This window comes from Charadrius vociferus, unplaced genomic scaffold (assembly GCF_000708025.1).
Source record: "Charadrius vociferus isolate BGI_N301 unplaced genomic scaffold, ASM70802v2 scaffold261, whole genome shotgun sequence".
Lineage (NCBI taxonomy): Eukaryota > Metazoa > Chordata > Aves > Charadriiformes > Charadriidae > Charadrius > Charadrius vociferus.
Window position 1 is genome coordinate 2,171,135 of NW_009646856.1, and position 12,044 is coordinate 2,183,178.

Below are 12,044 nucleotides of genomic sequence, written 5' to 3' on the forward strand. Positions count from 1 at the left end.
GCACTAGTACAAAGCTGTTTAGTTTCTAGTACACTTGTCAGTAGCTGAAATGCTTTGTTATTTATTTCTGACTTGAGTGCTTTTTGCGATAGTTTAAATTGGGTATATTTGACAGCAGTTTTAGTCTATTTACAAAATCACATCTTGTGAAATCCTGTATCTCGTGCTGGCAGTAACTGCTGCAGTTTCAATGTTCCATGTACGATTTGTTTTTCAAAACAAGCTGTTGAATTACATCCGAGAAAAACTTTAGTCTCTGAAGTTACCATGTAAAGCCAATAGTGCTTTTTCAGAAGCTAGAGCTGGTGTTGGGCTCACGCCTTGTAACTGCATTATACGTGACAATGACGACCGCACTAGACACGGGATGAAACTTGCTGGGGCCTTATGCAAAGGGAGAACAGCCCACGTTAGAAACAGCTTGGGAGGGAGAATCCCGTTCTCCAGACACAAATATGGACTCATCTTTTAGCCTGGATCTCCCAGTATTGTCTCTAGGGTGCTGGGCTTCAGCTAAAACTGGATTTACATCCCTCTCCTTTATTATTAAGCTCTGCTGAGTTTAAGTAGGCTGAGGAATGTCTTATTGTAAGATTGTTGCCCCATCTTATCACAGTAGAAAATGTAGTATGCTATAAATCTCTGCACATGTTAACCCGTAGTCAAAAACTGCTTAAATAGTTGACCCAACTTCACTGAGGATCTACAGTACTGAGTACTTTAGCCTTAAAAACCCACACTTTTCTTTATGGTACATACAGGGAAACATACAGTGACTATCTTCACTATTGGAGTGGTATTAAACATAATTATCTTGCATCAGTAAGTACTGTTTACTTTCTACTTAAAGGAAGCCAGGAGAGAAAAAAGAAATTGTGTAAACTGTTTTTGTCTTGAAGTCAGTTGAAATTACTAGCTCCGTCTTGTAACCTGCTCCTCTTGCATTGTATGTAAGAAACATTCACAGCATTCTGCCTCACTCGAGGCAGAGTTTGGTCTTATTTTTCTGAAGTATGTGCTGCTGTCATCTAAGGTGACTTTCCTACCTTGCCTGACAGCACTTCAAACTCCTGCAGAAGTGAGTGTGCCAGAGATTTGGTCATCATGGAACCTGAGAAAACCCAGAAATGTTTCTTAGTTGCATTACATTCCTCTATCCTGGTACAGCTGTGTAAAGGATTTTACTGTAACTGAGTATCACGTCAGAGCTGACACACTACACAAATCAAATCTGTAATGTATTGTAAGTAATACTCTGTATATAGTGCTATTTTGTGTCTAATTTGCTGTGGATTTGTGTAAATTGATTAAATAAAATTTGAGGTTTCATTGTGGTTTTTTCCTGCTTTTGAGGGAATGGTAGTTCACCACCTTTTCTTCTTCTCTTCTGCTTTGCAAGAGGAATAGACACTCCAGTGGAGAGAAGACTGGTTCTTTGGGATGCTGTAGCACTACCTGCTGATGGTATCAAACTTGAACAGTAGCTGTTTCACTTACAGAGAAGTGAACTTCAAAAGAATACAGGTTGCTAAAAACAAGTAAATTGGTCAGTTATTTTGAACCAACCTTTTTATTAAGCTGAAAAGTCATATACACAGTTAGGTATATATACATAAGGTTGCCCCTAAAACCCAGGATAATTCTGCTCAGGCTGGGGCTTAAGCATTTGCTTCTACAGGCATTGGTACACCTTCTGGCTAGCCACCGCTTTTGTATACTTCAATAGTCATAGCTTTGGAGCAGCTTGTGCATAGGCTTCATCTTCACGTGCTCCCTTTTCCAGAAATGACTTTCAGGCACCGTGGGCAGGGAGTGCTCAAAGAATCGGAAGTGTAGCGCCTGCAGCGTGGGCATTTTGCTTTGGCAATAGGTAGGGCTATAACTTTGTATGAAGATTCTTCACGGATATCACCACCTGTTAAAGAAAGCATTATTACTGAGGTTGCATAGGTGCGACATAGGAAGTGAACAAACTATGTTGTAGTGCAGAAAAGAACCAGCTGCTTAGCACAGCAGCCTCTCAAATAGTTCTCCTACCTTCCAAGTTAATCAGAAACGTCCCTTTAATGATGTTTGCATCTGCAGGTGTTTCTTTAGGCAGCTCACTCAGCAGGGTTGTCTGGGAAGCCATCATTATTTCATTCAGCTGTGAAACACTAGAAGTTTCTTCAGCCTGCAGTGCCTAAGGGGAGAGAGTTAATTTTCAGACTTGCAACTTGTTTTTTGTTCCTCAGCATCCTCCTCTTCAAAAACATTAAAGCAAAAGTAGAACTAAGGTGTATGTGATTGCAACAGCTGTCATTGCCTTGTCATGAAGAGAGCACAAGTTTGCACATACATGTGTGCCTAAATGTATGCATATATGAAATTGTTTAAATCCAGCAGCAAAACTGAGGTCTACCCACTGCAAGCTCTAAGATGGATTAAAACACATGCTAAGACAGTGGTTCCCAACCAGAGTGGATGATTTGAACCAGGAGTCTAATTTATTAATTCCTACCAGGAGTAAGAGTAGAGATTTGGAACTGCAGTGTCCAAGGTTCCCTCTGCAGAAGTTTCCAAGTTCCTTTGACCCTCACATCAAGGAAGCAAATTCCTTTGGAAGAGCACAGAGGAGCCCAGAGGTGGAGGCCAGTCACTAGTAGTGTGGGTCAGTATGGGGTCCAGTACTGTTTAAGATATTAATAACCAGGATGATGGGGCAGAGCATACCCTTAGCAAGTTTACTGATGAGACAGTGCTCAGAGGAGTGGCTGCACTGTCATTCAGAGGGACTGTACCAGGCTAGCAGCAATCTCATGAAGTTCAATATAAGGAAACGCCCAGTCTGGCCCACAGGGAGGGACAGCTCCAGGCACCAGTCCACACTGAGGGCCAACTGGCTGGAAAGCAGCTTAGCGGAGAAGGTGTCCTCCTGGTGGACAAGCAGCTGACCATGAGCCCACAATACGCTGGCTCAGAGAAGGCCAGCAGCATCCTGCATTAGGATGCTGCACCAGGAAGAGCGCTGCCAGCAGGTTGAGGGAGGTGATCCTTCCTCACTGCTCAGCCCTGGTGAGATACATCTGCAGTGCTGGGTCCGGTTCTGAGCTCCCCAGTAAAAGGGAGATGTGAACTTACAGTGTGAGTCCAGCAGAGGGCCATAAAGATGACGATTGAGTGGAGCATCTCTTGTCTGAAGAGAGGCTGGGAAGTTCAGACTGTTCAGCCCAGAAAAGAGAAGGCTCAGGGGGATCTTATTAACATATAAAGTACCTGATGGCAGGGTGTAAGGAAGATGGAGCCAGGTGTTTTCAGTGGTGACCAGTGACGGGACAAGAGGCAACAGACAGAAATTGAAAGAGGAAACTCTAAGAAAACCCAAGCCCACTTTTTTTACTGTGAGGGTGGTCAAACACTGGCACAGATAGCCCAGAGTGGCTGCAGAATCTCCATCCATAGAGTATTCAAAACCCAACTGGATGCAACACTGGGCAACCTGCTCTAGCTGAACCAGCCTGAGCAAGGGGCTTGGGCTATACCATCTGCAACAGTCCCTTCCAACCTCAACCATGCCATGATTTTCTGGCAAGTACAAAGCAGAAGAAAGTTTACAGGAATTAGTATTTTTTGCACAGACAACACTATTCTTAGTTGCATTTTTGTACCTCCATTAATTCAAACAGCAATCCAGGCTCAATTACAATGATGACTTCATATTCCAAAGCATTCTTGCCAGAGATGGACCCAAGGAAAGAGTCCCTCATTGCGCATGCACCTTCTATTGCTTCCTCAATGCCAGGCTTCTTCCATGCTGAGCTTGCGTTAATCCAGCCAGTACGAAACACACCCTCTGAGCCTTGAAAGCAAAGCAAAGGAATTTTTAATTTAGTGTCTTTCTAGTCAAGTGTTTATTAAATGAATAAAAAAAGAATGGCCTATCTCTGTATTTGCATTTCTTTTAACCGCGCAATTAAATAGTGCACTAAAAGAATTTGTTAGAAATTATGTGTTTTACCTTTCTTATAAGGGAGGTGCTGGAAAACCTCCTCTGCCAAGTGAGGAAGAATTGGCGCAAAGGATCGGACTACTACGTCTAAAGCCTCTGCTAGCACAGTTTGACATGAACGACGCTTCGGATCTTTTTCTTCTTCACAATAGAGCCTGCAAGACAGAGATGAAAGCTGGAAAGTATTTGTACGTTCATGCTACTGTTCTTGCTCAAGAGCCATACTTTCTAGACTGTCATTGAAAGGAGAGAAGCCTGACCTAGCTTCCCGTTCCAAGGAAAGCTTTTCCCAATTGCCCTTCCCAGGTGAGGACAGTGGTATAGGTACCACAGGACCATTTGCAGATGAAGTTGGGGGTTGGACTAGATGATGTCCAGAGGTCCCTTCCAACCCTGACCATTCTGTGATTCTGTGAAGTCACACTTTGCTATAGGAAAGGAGATTTTGTACATGGTGTGTTAATTTGCTTCATTTGTATAGAAGAGAATCTTTTCTCAAAGGTGAGCCTGCAGCACTGTAAGCCCTTTGTTCTAGTTCATCTATCAAATTCAGCATTAGGGCTTTTGTCTGTCCCCATCCTCTCCCCTCCACCCTTACTTGTATTCCGGAAACTAAAGATAAGCATAAACCCCAATCAGTATAACTCCCCACCTCCTCCCTCCATGAAACAGCCCTTTCAAAATTTACAAAGCTATCAATCGGTCACCTCCTTAGGATTCTTTTATCTGTTTTTAGATCAGTAAAAGACATTAGGTTGCCCAGACAAGTGCTAGAAGCCCTTCCCCCTACCCTCCCAAATTCAGATGCACACACTTCCAGGTGGAAGTACAGATCCAAGAACCTATCTTTGAAATTTGTATTTATTTTTAAATGTGTACATTTGATTACCTTTCAAAATGACTCTGTGCCCCAAGTGGACAGAATATAGAAGCACACTGATGATGAAAATACTCGGCTGAAAGCAGCTGAGCCTTCACCCGGGTGCTTTACTGCACTACAGCACAATACGTAACCGTGAAGTGTTCTTTGAGACAGCTGTATTCGCTCAACATTTGCCTAGAATGTTATTACCTCTGTCTCAAACTGATTAACTTGTTTTTTCCCTTTTAAAGGCAGCAGTAATGAACTTACCTGTCTTTGATTGTGCTGAAATAGAAGTTTGACAAGTTTCTGGAACAGAATGCTTGCAATAATCGAACAACTTTGCTATAATCATATTCTTTGTATGCTTCTGTAACCTGGGAGAGGGAGAAGAGAGAGATAAGAACAGTGTACCAATTTTCATCACATGGCACACAATGACAACCCCCAACAAACCTGAACTTCCAGAAACTGTGATAAGTGACACAAAGTTTGGGAGAATCTTTTCTTTAACAGGTTGTTGGGGGGAGGGGGGGAGTTAACTCAGTGAACAATTAGGACAAAGAAATAATTTCAATTCAAAGTTGAGGGAAGAGGACAGAGGGAACCCCAGAAATTATGCCCGTACTTTCTCATTCAGCAGAACGGTTCTGAGCGACAGAAATTACTAAATTTTGGACTACAGCAGATTTTCAAAGCTCTAGAAGTTGGGTGGTTTTTTTGTTTTGTTTTGTTTTTTATATCCTATTCAAACCATTTCTAAAGACTTCCAATTTGAGGCCTTGGGTGGGTGGGGAGCAGGAAAAACTAGCCGATGTCAAAACCCAGTTAAGAATGTTCAAAACAAACCCTTCCTCTCAAAAGTTGAAACAGGCTTAAGGGAGTGCACATTGCACGAAAGAAACCTTTGTGGTCGTCATTTGCCTACTCGAGATATACTCTTTACTCATACACTTAAAGAATTTTCCCTAGAGGGTATAACCAATGAAAACCTTTACGTATATATTCATCTAAACGCAATTTATGCCTACCTTGCTGCCATAATCTTGCAGTAAATGCAGCATGTATTGATCTACTATGTACATATCTGAAGCAGGGATGGAATCGGTTTCTGGATTGAAGCCAGCCATGTTTCCCAGCATGAAGCGTAGCGTATTCCGAAGCTAGGAACAAACCAGACAAATTAAACATTAATGGCCTGCACTTTACATGAAACACAAAACGGTAATATTCTATAATGAATTAACTAAAGTTGGCTGTTTTTCAAAATGATTGTTTGAATAGTTACAAAAATACCATGAAGAACATAGGCCAAAATGACCTACAGAAAAGTAAAGACAAGACTGGCTGTTACCGAAGCATGCTACAAAACCCAATCTTTTCCTTAGTACACTTTACTGTTTGATCCACAGATGTAAAAAGCAGTGGTACCTACCTAAATGAGTTTGGAAAAGCTTCCTTTCGTCTAAAGAGAGAAAAGCTTGGCAATGAATTCTACTCAGCCAACACAAAACCAAATATGAAGAGGACCTGTCATTAGAACGAAGAGCGTTAGCATATTTGGCTCTTACCTTGTTGATATCATCTCTTGCAGCATTAAGTACAACGGGCCCAATCAACACCTCAGTAAAAACATTCGATTCTGCCACCCACCAGCGGAGAACATCGGCACCGTATGGAGGATCCTTGGTGTGATCCTAAGTAGAGACAGAAAGGCACACAAGTAAAACTGCTGGTGGTCCTGCAGCATGGTGAGCAGCGCAATTCTGTGAATATACCTGCAAGTGTGCCCAGAAGACCACTGTATTTGGAGGCCCTTACCCTCTTTTAGCAAAATTTACTGTAGAGCCAGGGCTACAATATATACTCGCAGCAGCCTGTGTACAGGCAATGCTAGAACTCAGATAAATTGAGATAAACTCATCTTTCAGCCTTGAATCCTTTGAACACAGTATTAAAAGAGTAACATTAATATCTAAAACTACGTACTTTTTTCCCCCCTTCAGACTGTTTTCAACTCTGAAAATGGCTTTTCTCCTTTTTGAAACGATAGAAACTATTGTGTGTTTTACTGAATCAGGTAAGTAAGGATTGATTCTTTTGTCTAGGGAGCTGCAAAGTCTGCTTAGCAGCCTCAAAAAGAGCAACAGCAGGACTGCGGAGGGGAAAAAAAAAAAAAAAATCCAGAGCATCACCTGCAGTGCAACCTCGCTGACCATGGAATGAAGCAAGTTTCCAAAGTCAATAAAGAGCCCAGGCAGGCGGACTGCTGGGGTGAACTGCTGCTCTGACTGCTCTACTGCTAGGCCCAGCTTGTAGGTTTCAGTTTGAAAGCAAAGGTTAATTATTTTTTTTTTTTTTTTAAATCCCTCTCTGTCATTCCATCAACAGTGTTCCCAAGTAAAAAGGAACCATTCTACACTTCCTACAAAGTTTATTTTCTTTTAGCACAAAACAAAGTTGTTTTTTTTCAGGCACCACAGCTGAAGCAAAACAACTCAAGGTTTTTACTCCAGCCAAATGGAGGTGCAGTGTGGCCAAAGTCTTTAGAAAAGCTTCACAGAGTTCTGCTACAAGACAGCTGTTCAGAAAAAACATGCCACAAGTCAGTTGCAGAATCTCGTAGTAAAAGATTGTAACTAGCGATTCTAAGAAACTCAAGAGCTTGACTTACTTCGCCTCCATTGATTACTACATCAGGGTCAACCACGTTGCCAATCGATTTAGACATCTTCTCCCCTTTCTCCCCAAGAGTAAATCCATGAACTACCAGAGTCCTGAAGAAAAAATTTTAGTGAAAAAAAAAAAATAATCTATGTTAAGAATACATTTCTAATGAGGATATTTGTGTGAAAACATACAGAAATCCTCTATCTTTGGCAAGCCTGAGGATTCATCTGTCGAGTTCAAGCAACCATGAATATACTGTGCTACCATCCGAATAGCGCATACTAATTTATTTTCCTCCTTTACTTCTGCCATGTGAGCAACAGATTGTTTGCAGATATCCAGGGAACATGTATTTCAGATGAATTAGACTAAAGTATTATTTACTCTTTAAGCCAATACATTTCTCCAAATTGCACAACCTCCTTGCTTCTGCCCCGCATTAACCTTTCCTATGCTTTTCATCTACCAGGAGACAAACAGTATGTCACAGCTCCAGCATAAGACACGGACACAGCGATTCTGAATTCCTTACAGCCCAACATTCAACTCACAAGTCAATGATCTTAAGAGATTTTCATCGTGCACCTCCCGTAATAATCCCTTTGATTATGGGAGTGAGAGAGATGGCAAAAGAACAGACCTGTATCTGAGAGTGTAATAGGATATACCTGAATGACTGAGAAAGAAAATATCTGTTAAAATTATGATGGAAAAAAAAATTAAATTACGTGCGTTACAGTCTAACCTGAGAAAAGCTTTATACTGAAAATGTAAGAATATAAATCATATACTTAATAATGGCTTGGTTCCTCCTATTTATATACTACTGCCATGCTATCATAAGTCCAATATTTAATAAATGAACAAGCAATGTGTTTGCAAACCTTGTACTTACTTATATGGTGCTTTTTTCCTTGCTGCCACACTAGTTAATAGAGAGGATTGAAACCAACCTCCCAGCTGGTCTTTCCCTTCAAGGTATGTATCTGCTCTTTGCTCTGCACCTTTAAAAACAGAAGATTTTTTTTAAAGTATCACCCTGTATCTTCAAACAATTAATACACTTAACAAAGTCTTTGAAAGTGATTACTAAAACTTACTCTGCTCTTTAAAGCCAGTAGGTAAGTTGCTTTTACAAATACTGTATGGTTACTCAAACACGATACACCTGATTTGTTAGTATCACAATTTTTTTTAAAATCAAAGACTCGCTGAACTCCAAAATTTAACAAATAAGTTTGCTTTCCCCCCAAACAAAATAAAAAGTTTTGAAAACAGAAGCTATCATGCTCAGAGCACTTCATAAGAAGTTCTTGAAACACTTTCCAAGTATTCCTAAACCAACTGAAGGACCCAAGAAAAGACCACATACTTTGGAATTAATAAAAAAAAAAATATATCCATGCAACAACCTGAAACTTCATCAGTTGGGAATTACTCAGGATAGAGGTCACAGATGCAATGTGCCTGATCAGCCTATGTCAGGCACCAGGTATTTTTGGATGAGCCCAGGAAGCTTTGGCAGTGACTGCAGCTCACCTGCGACAGAATTTACATTTCTGGTCACTGGTGTTCCAGGAAGATTAAAAATTTCAGGAAAGGGTTAAGACAACAAGGGAAACAGAAAGCCTGTTGTGGAGAGAGGGGTCTGGAGGAGCCTGGCTTCTTTATCTTATCCAGGTGAAGGCTGAGCAGAAATATTATTCTCTATAAATACACAAAGAAAAAGGAATGCTGGAGAAGAACAATTGGAGCTAATTGGAGCTAATTCCTCTTGGCATTAGAGAAAAAAACTGGGCTACAAGGCAGACAGAGTGGGTATTAGCTGACTGCACATTAAAAGCAGAAGAGCACACCCTGCTTTCCCAAGGGGCGGAAAGGGGGCGGCAAAGCTTTAATGGCTTTACTGGTGGAATTCAGGCACTGAACATACGGGTACAAGATTTGTTGAGTCAAGAAGTCCCTCCTCGTCCTAAACAATCCCAGACAGGTCACCAGCAGAGTAAGAACAGAATAACATTGAGCACAGCAGAACATACAAGTCAAAGCCTAGAAACGTGTAACTTATACGCATACTTGGCAGGAATTTAGTTTTGATTCTAAAAGTCGGTGGTGTAATTTTCCAGATATTCAGACAAAAGTTTCTCTACTCAGTTTTTATCTACTAGCTCCCTTTTATCCTCCTCCTAGGACCCCTGAGACAATGCTTCTTTCTGCTGCTGACACACTTGATTTATTTGTTTAACTTAATGGAAGTTTCGATATTTAGATCCATCCTGCAATAAAAGGAAGTTCAACATTACAAAGGTCAAGGCCATGCAGTTCCAGCTAGCACAGGAAAACTGTGTGGGTGGATGTTACGGTTTTTAACATATTTGTTTATTCCTTCAAGAAAATCTACAAAGAGTTTGGGTTTTAAAAGTAGAATAAGTAGGGATTACCCTTTGCATTAACAACACAGAAATACTTGTGAGGACAAGATTAAAAAAAAGGATATTTGTGGTAAGGAAGAAAATAACAGTAGGAAATCTGTAACGGCAGCAGCAGCACATTTCTTATGTACAACTAGTTTACTAACCACTGGCTTTAGAGAACTGAACTTTTAATGGAAATGCCAGTAGTTACAACTTAGAGGAGAGAAGAATTTAAACAAACAACTGATTACAAGTAGCAAACTGTATTGGTCTTTTCTGACAGGAACTAGTACCTCTGGCAGGCTGGCTACCGTAGCTTACAAAGTTAATGGAGCCCTGAACATTTTATCTCTGTAAAATACAAACTCGAGTTTTGCATATACCAAGCCTGCCTTTTAAGTGAAGGGGTAGCTCCCCTACCTCAGTTTGATTAAAGTTGCAATGGTTATATACAAATTAATTAGAACAGTGAGCGTGTTTCTTTGTAAATGGAAGGGTACGTCCAACAACCCAGAAGAAACTTCTCAGTTGTTTATTTTACACTGAGGTATAGTACATAGGTCATTAAAGAGAATTACAATTTATGATCTTTCCGGTTTGGATTTCAAGATTCCGTATCTTTGATCTTACAGACTTTGACTTTTAGATTAAACGTATTGTATTTTAATACCAGGAATGAATCAGCTAAGATAAATTCAAGTCTCTCAGTCAGCACAAAAGTTTAAACACTTAGATAGGCAAGTTGTAAAATAATCACATTCATTCGTTAAATATTAGCCAATAAGATAGGGAAAAAAAATTATGATGCTGAAAACTATCATTGCAATACAAAACTATGGTTAAAAAGCTGTGTGACTTCTACCAACGGCATATGGCATCGCAATACAGTCCAGTGTGCATTTTTATATGAAATATTTTGAAAAATAATAATCTTAAGTTTGTAGTGCAGATGGCACTCTGCCCACAAGGAAAATGTCAAGACCTGTAAGAGAATTTTAAGACAGAAAAGAATTCTCTACAAATACTCCAAAGACAGCTACTGAAAAAAAAAGCATTGAACACAAAGTAACTTCAAAGAAAGAAAAGGAGAAAAAAAAAAAAAAAGTCGCAGGCACTGCAGCATTGAGCATTCAAAAATCAGCCAACACTTTTGAACCAGATTTTGCTTTTACCACACCTTCCTTTTGGAGGCAGGGTATTAACACTCTTCTACCTCACAGCAGGACTGTGAAAATGAGTTTATTCATGTATGAAGCATTCCGGTTTAAAATTTTAACTTTGCCTAAAAGAATATGGAAACAGTTCTTCCAAAAAATATTTGAGGCATATGTAGCAAGAAATAAACACGATTTGATAGCACAACAATAAACCGTTCAGTGAAAACAGCGTTAGGCAAACAGAGCGTCAATGAAGCAAACCGTAGCCCAAAAAAGCTTTAGTAGCAGTGGGGTTTTTCAGAGGGCGCTGCACATGTGGATCCGCTCTCAGTGGTGTAAGCAGGGTGGTATTTATTTTACGCACAATCTAGTTATAACTGCTCAGTTTTGGTTTTGTGACTACAGTAGCTAAATATTTGATCTTAGTGTGTAAGTCACACCTTCCTAGCTGCTACACTGCTGATGTAGAACAGTTTGGTTAATCTGTCATTTAGTTCGAAGTGGCACCTTTGATACACCTAGGCTGGAAAAAGGAAGCCAACTCTAATTTAATGAAAAAAGAGCAAGTTTAAGTCATTTCCTTCAGAACTATGCCCTGTCTCTGGTAGCAAAGGCAGCAGGGCAAGCGTTAGAAATACAACTGTATGCATGCGACCTATGATTTAGGCCACTGAGCTCGCTGTCGCCGAGCAATTCCTTTAACCTGTTCAAAAACCTCATATAGCAGAATCTCGCTCCCCTCTTCTTCCTCCCCGCCCTCTTCCCAACCTGCCGTATGTTTTGAGAGCAATCTGTGTGACCATCAGCTAAAAGGATGAACTTTATAACTGCTCCATCTCCTTTAATAAGCTCAGACACAGTTTGTTCAAGTCCAGTGAAAACTCAGGCCTAAGTTCTGCAAGTTGCAGGGACGTTGGAGGGAACAGCTTATTTTTGCGAGACCGGAACTGGCA

General features: G+C 40.5%; 1 protein-coding gene across 1 annotated transcript in view; it reads right to left on the reverse strand.

Moving 5' to 3' along the window:
* Positions 1-1,688: 1,688 nt before the first annotated feature.
* Positions 1,689-12,044, reverse strand: part of IARS2 (isoleucyl-tRNA synthetase 2, mitochondrial) — a 30,873-nt gene continuing 20,517 nt past the window's right edge. The window contains exons 15-23 of the mRNA XM_009894344.1: positions 8,416-8,524; positions 7,525-7,627; positions 6,422-6,547; positions 5,882-6,013; positions 5,121-5,227; positions 3,998-4,143; positions 3,648-3,838; positions 2,038-2,182; positions 1,689-1,915 (exon numbers count right to left, since the gene is read on the reverse strand). Coding sequence (XP_009892646.1) covers positions 1,764-1,915; positions 2,038-2,182; positions 3,648-3,838; positions 3,998-4,143; positions 5,121-5,227; positions 5,882-6,013; positions 6,422-6,547; positions 7,525-7,627; positions 8,416-8,524 — 1,211 coding nt within the window. The 3' untranslated portion in view covers positions 1,689-1,763. The remainder of the gene's footprint in view (positions 1,916-2,037; positions 2,183-3,647; positions 3,839-3,997; positions 4,144-5,120; positions 5,228-5,881; positions 6,014-6,421; positions 6,548-7,524; positions 7,628-8,415; positions 8,525-12,044) is intronic.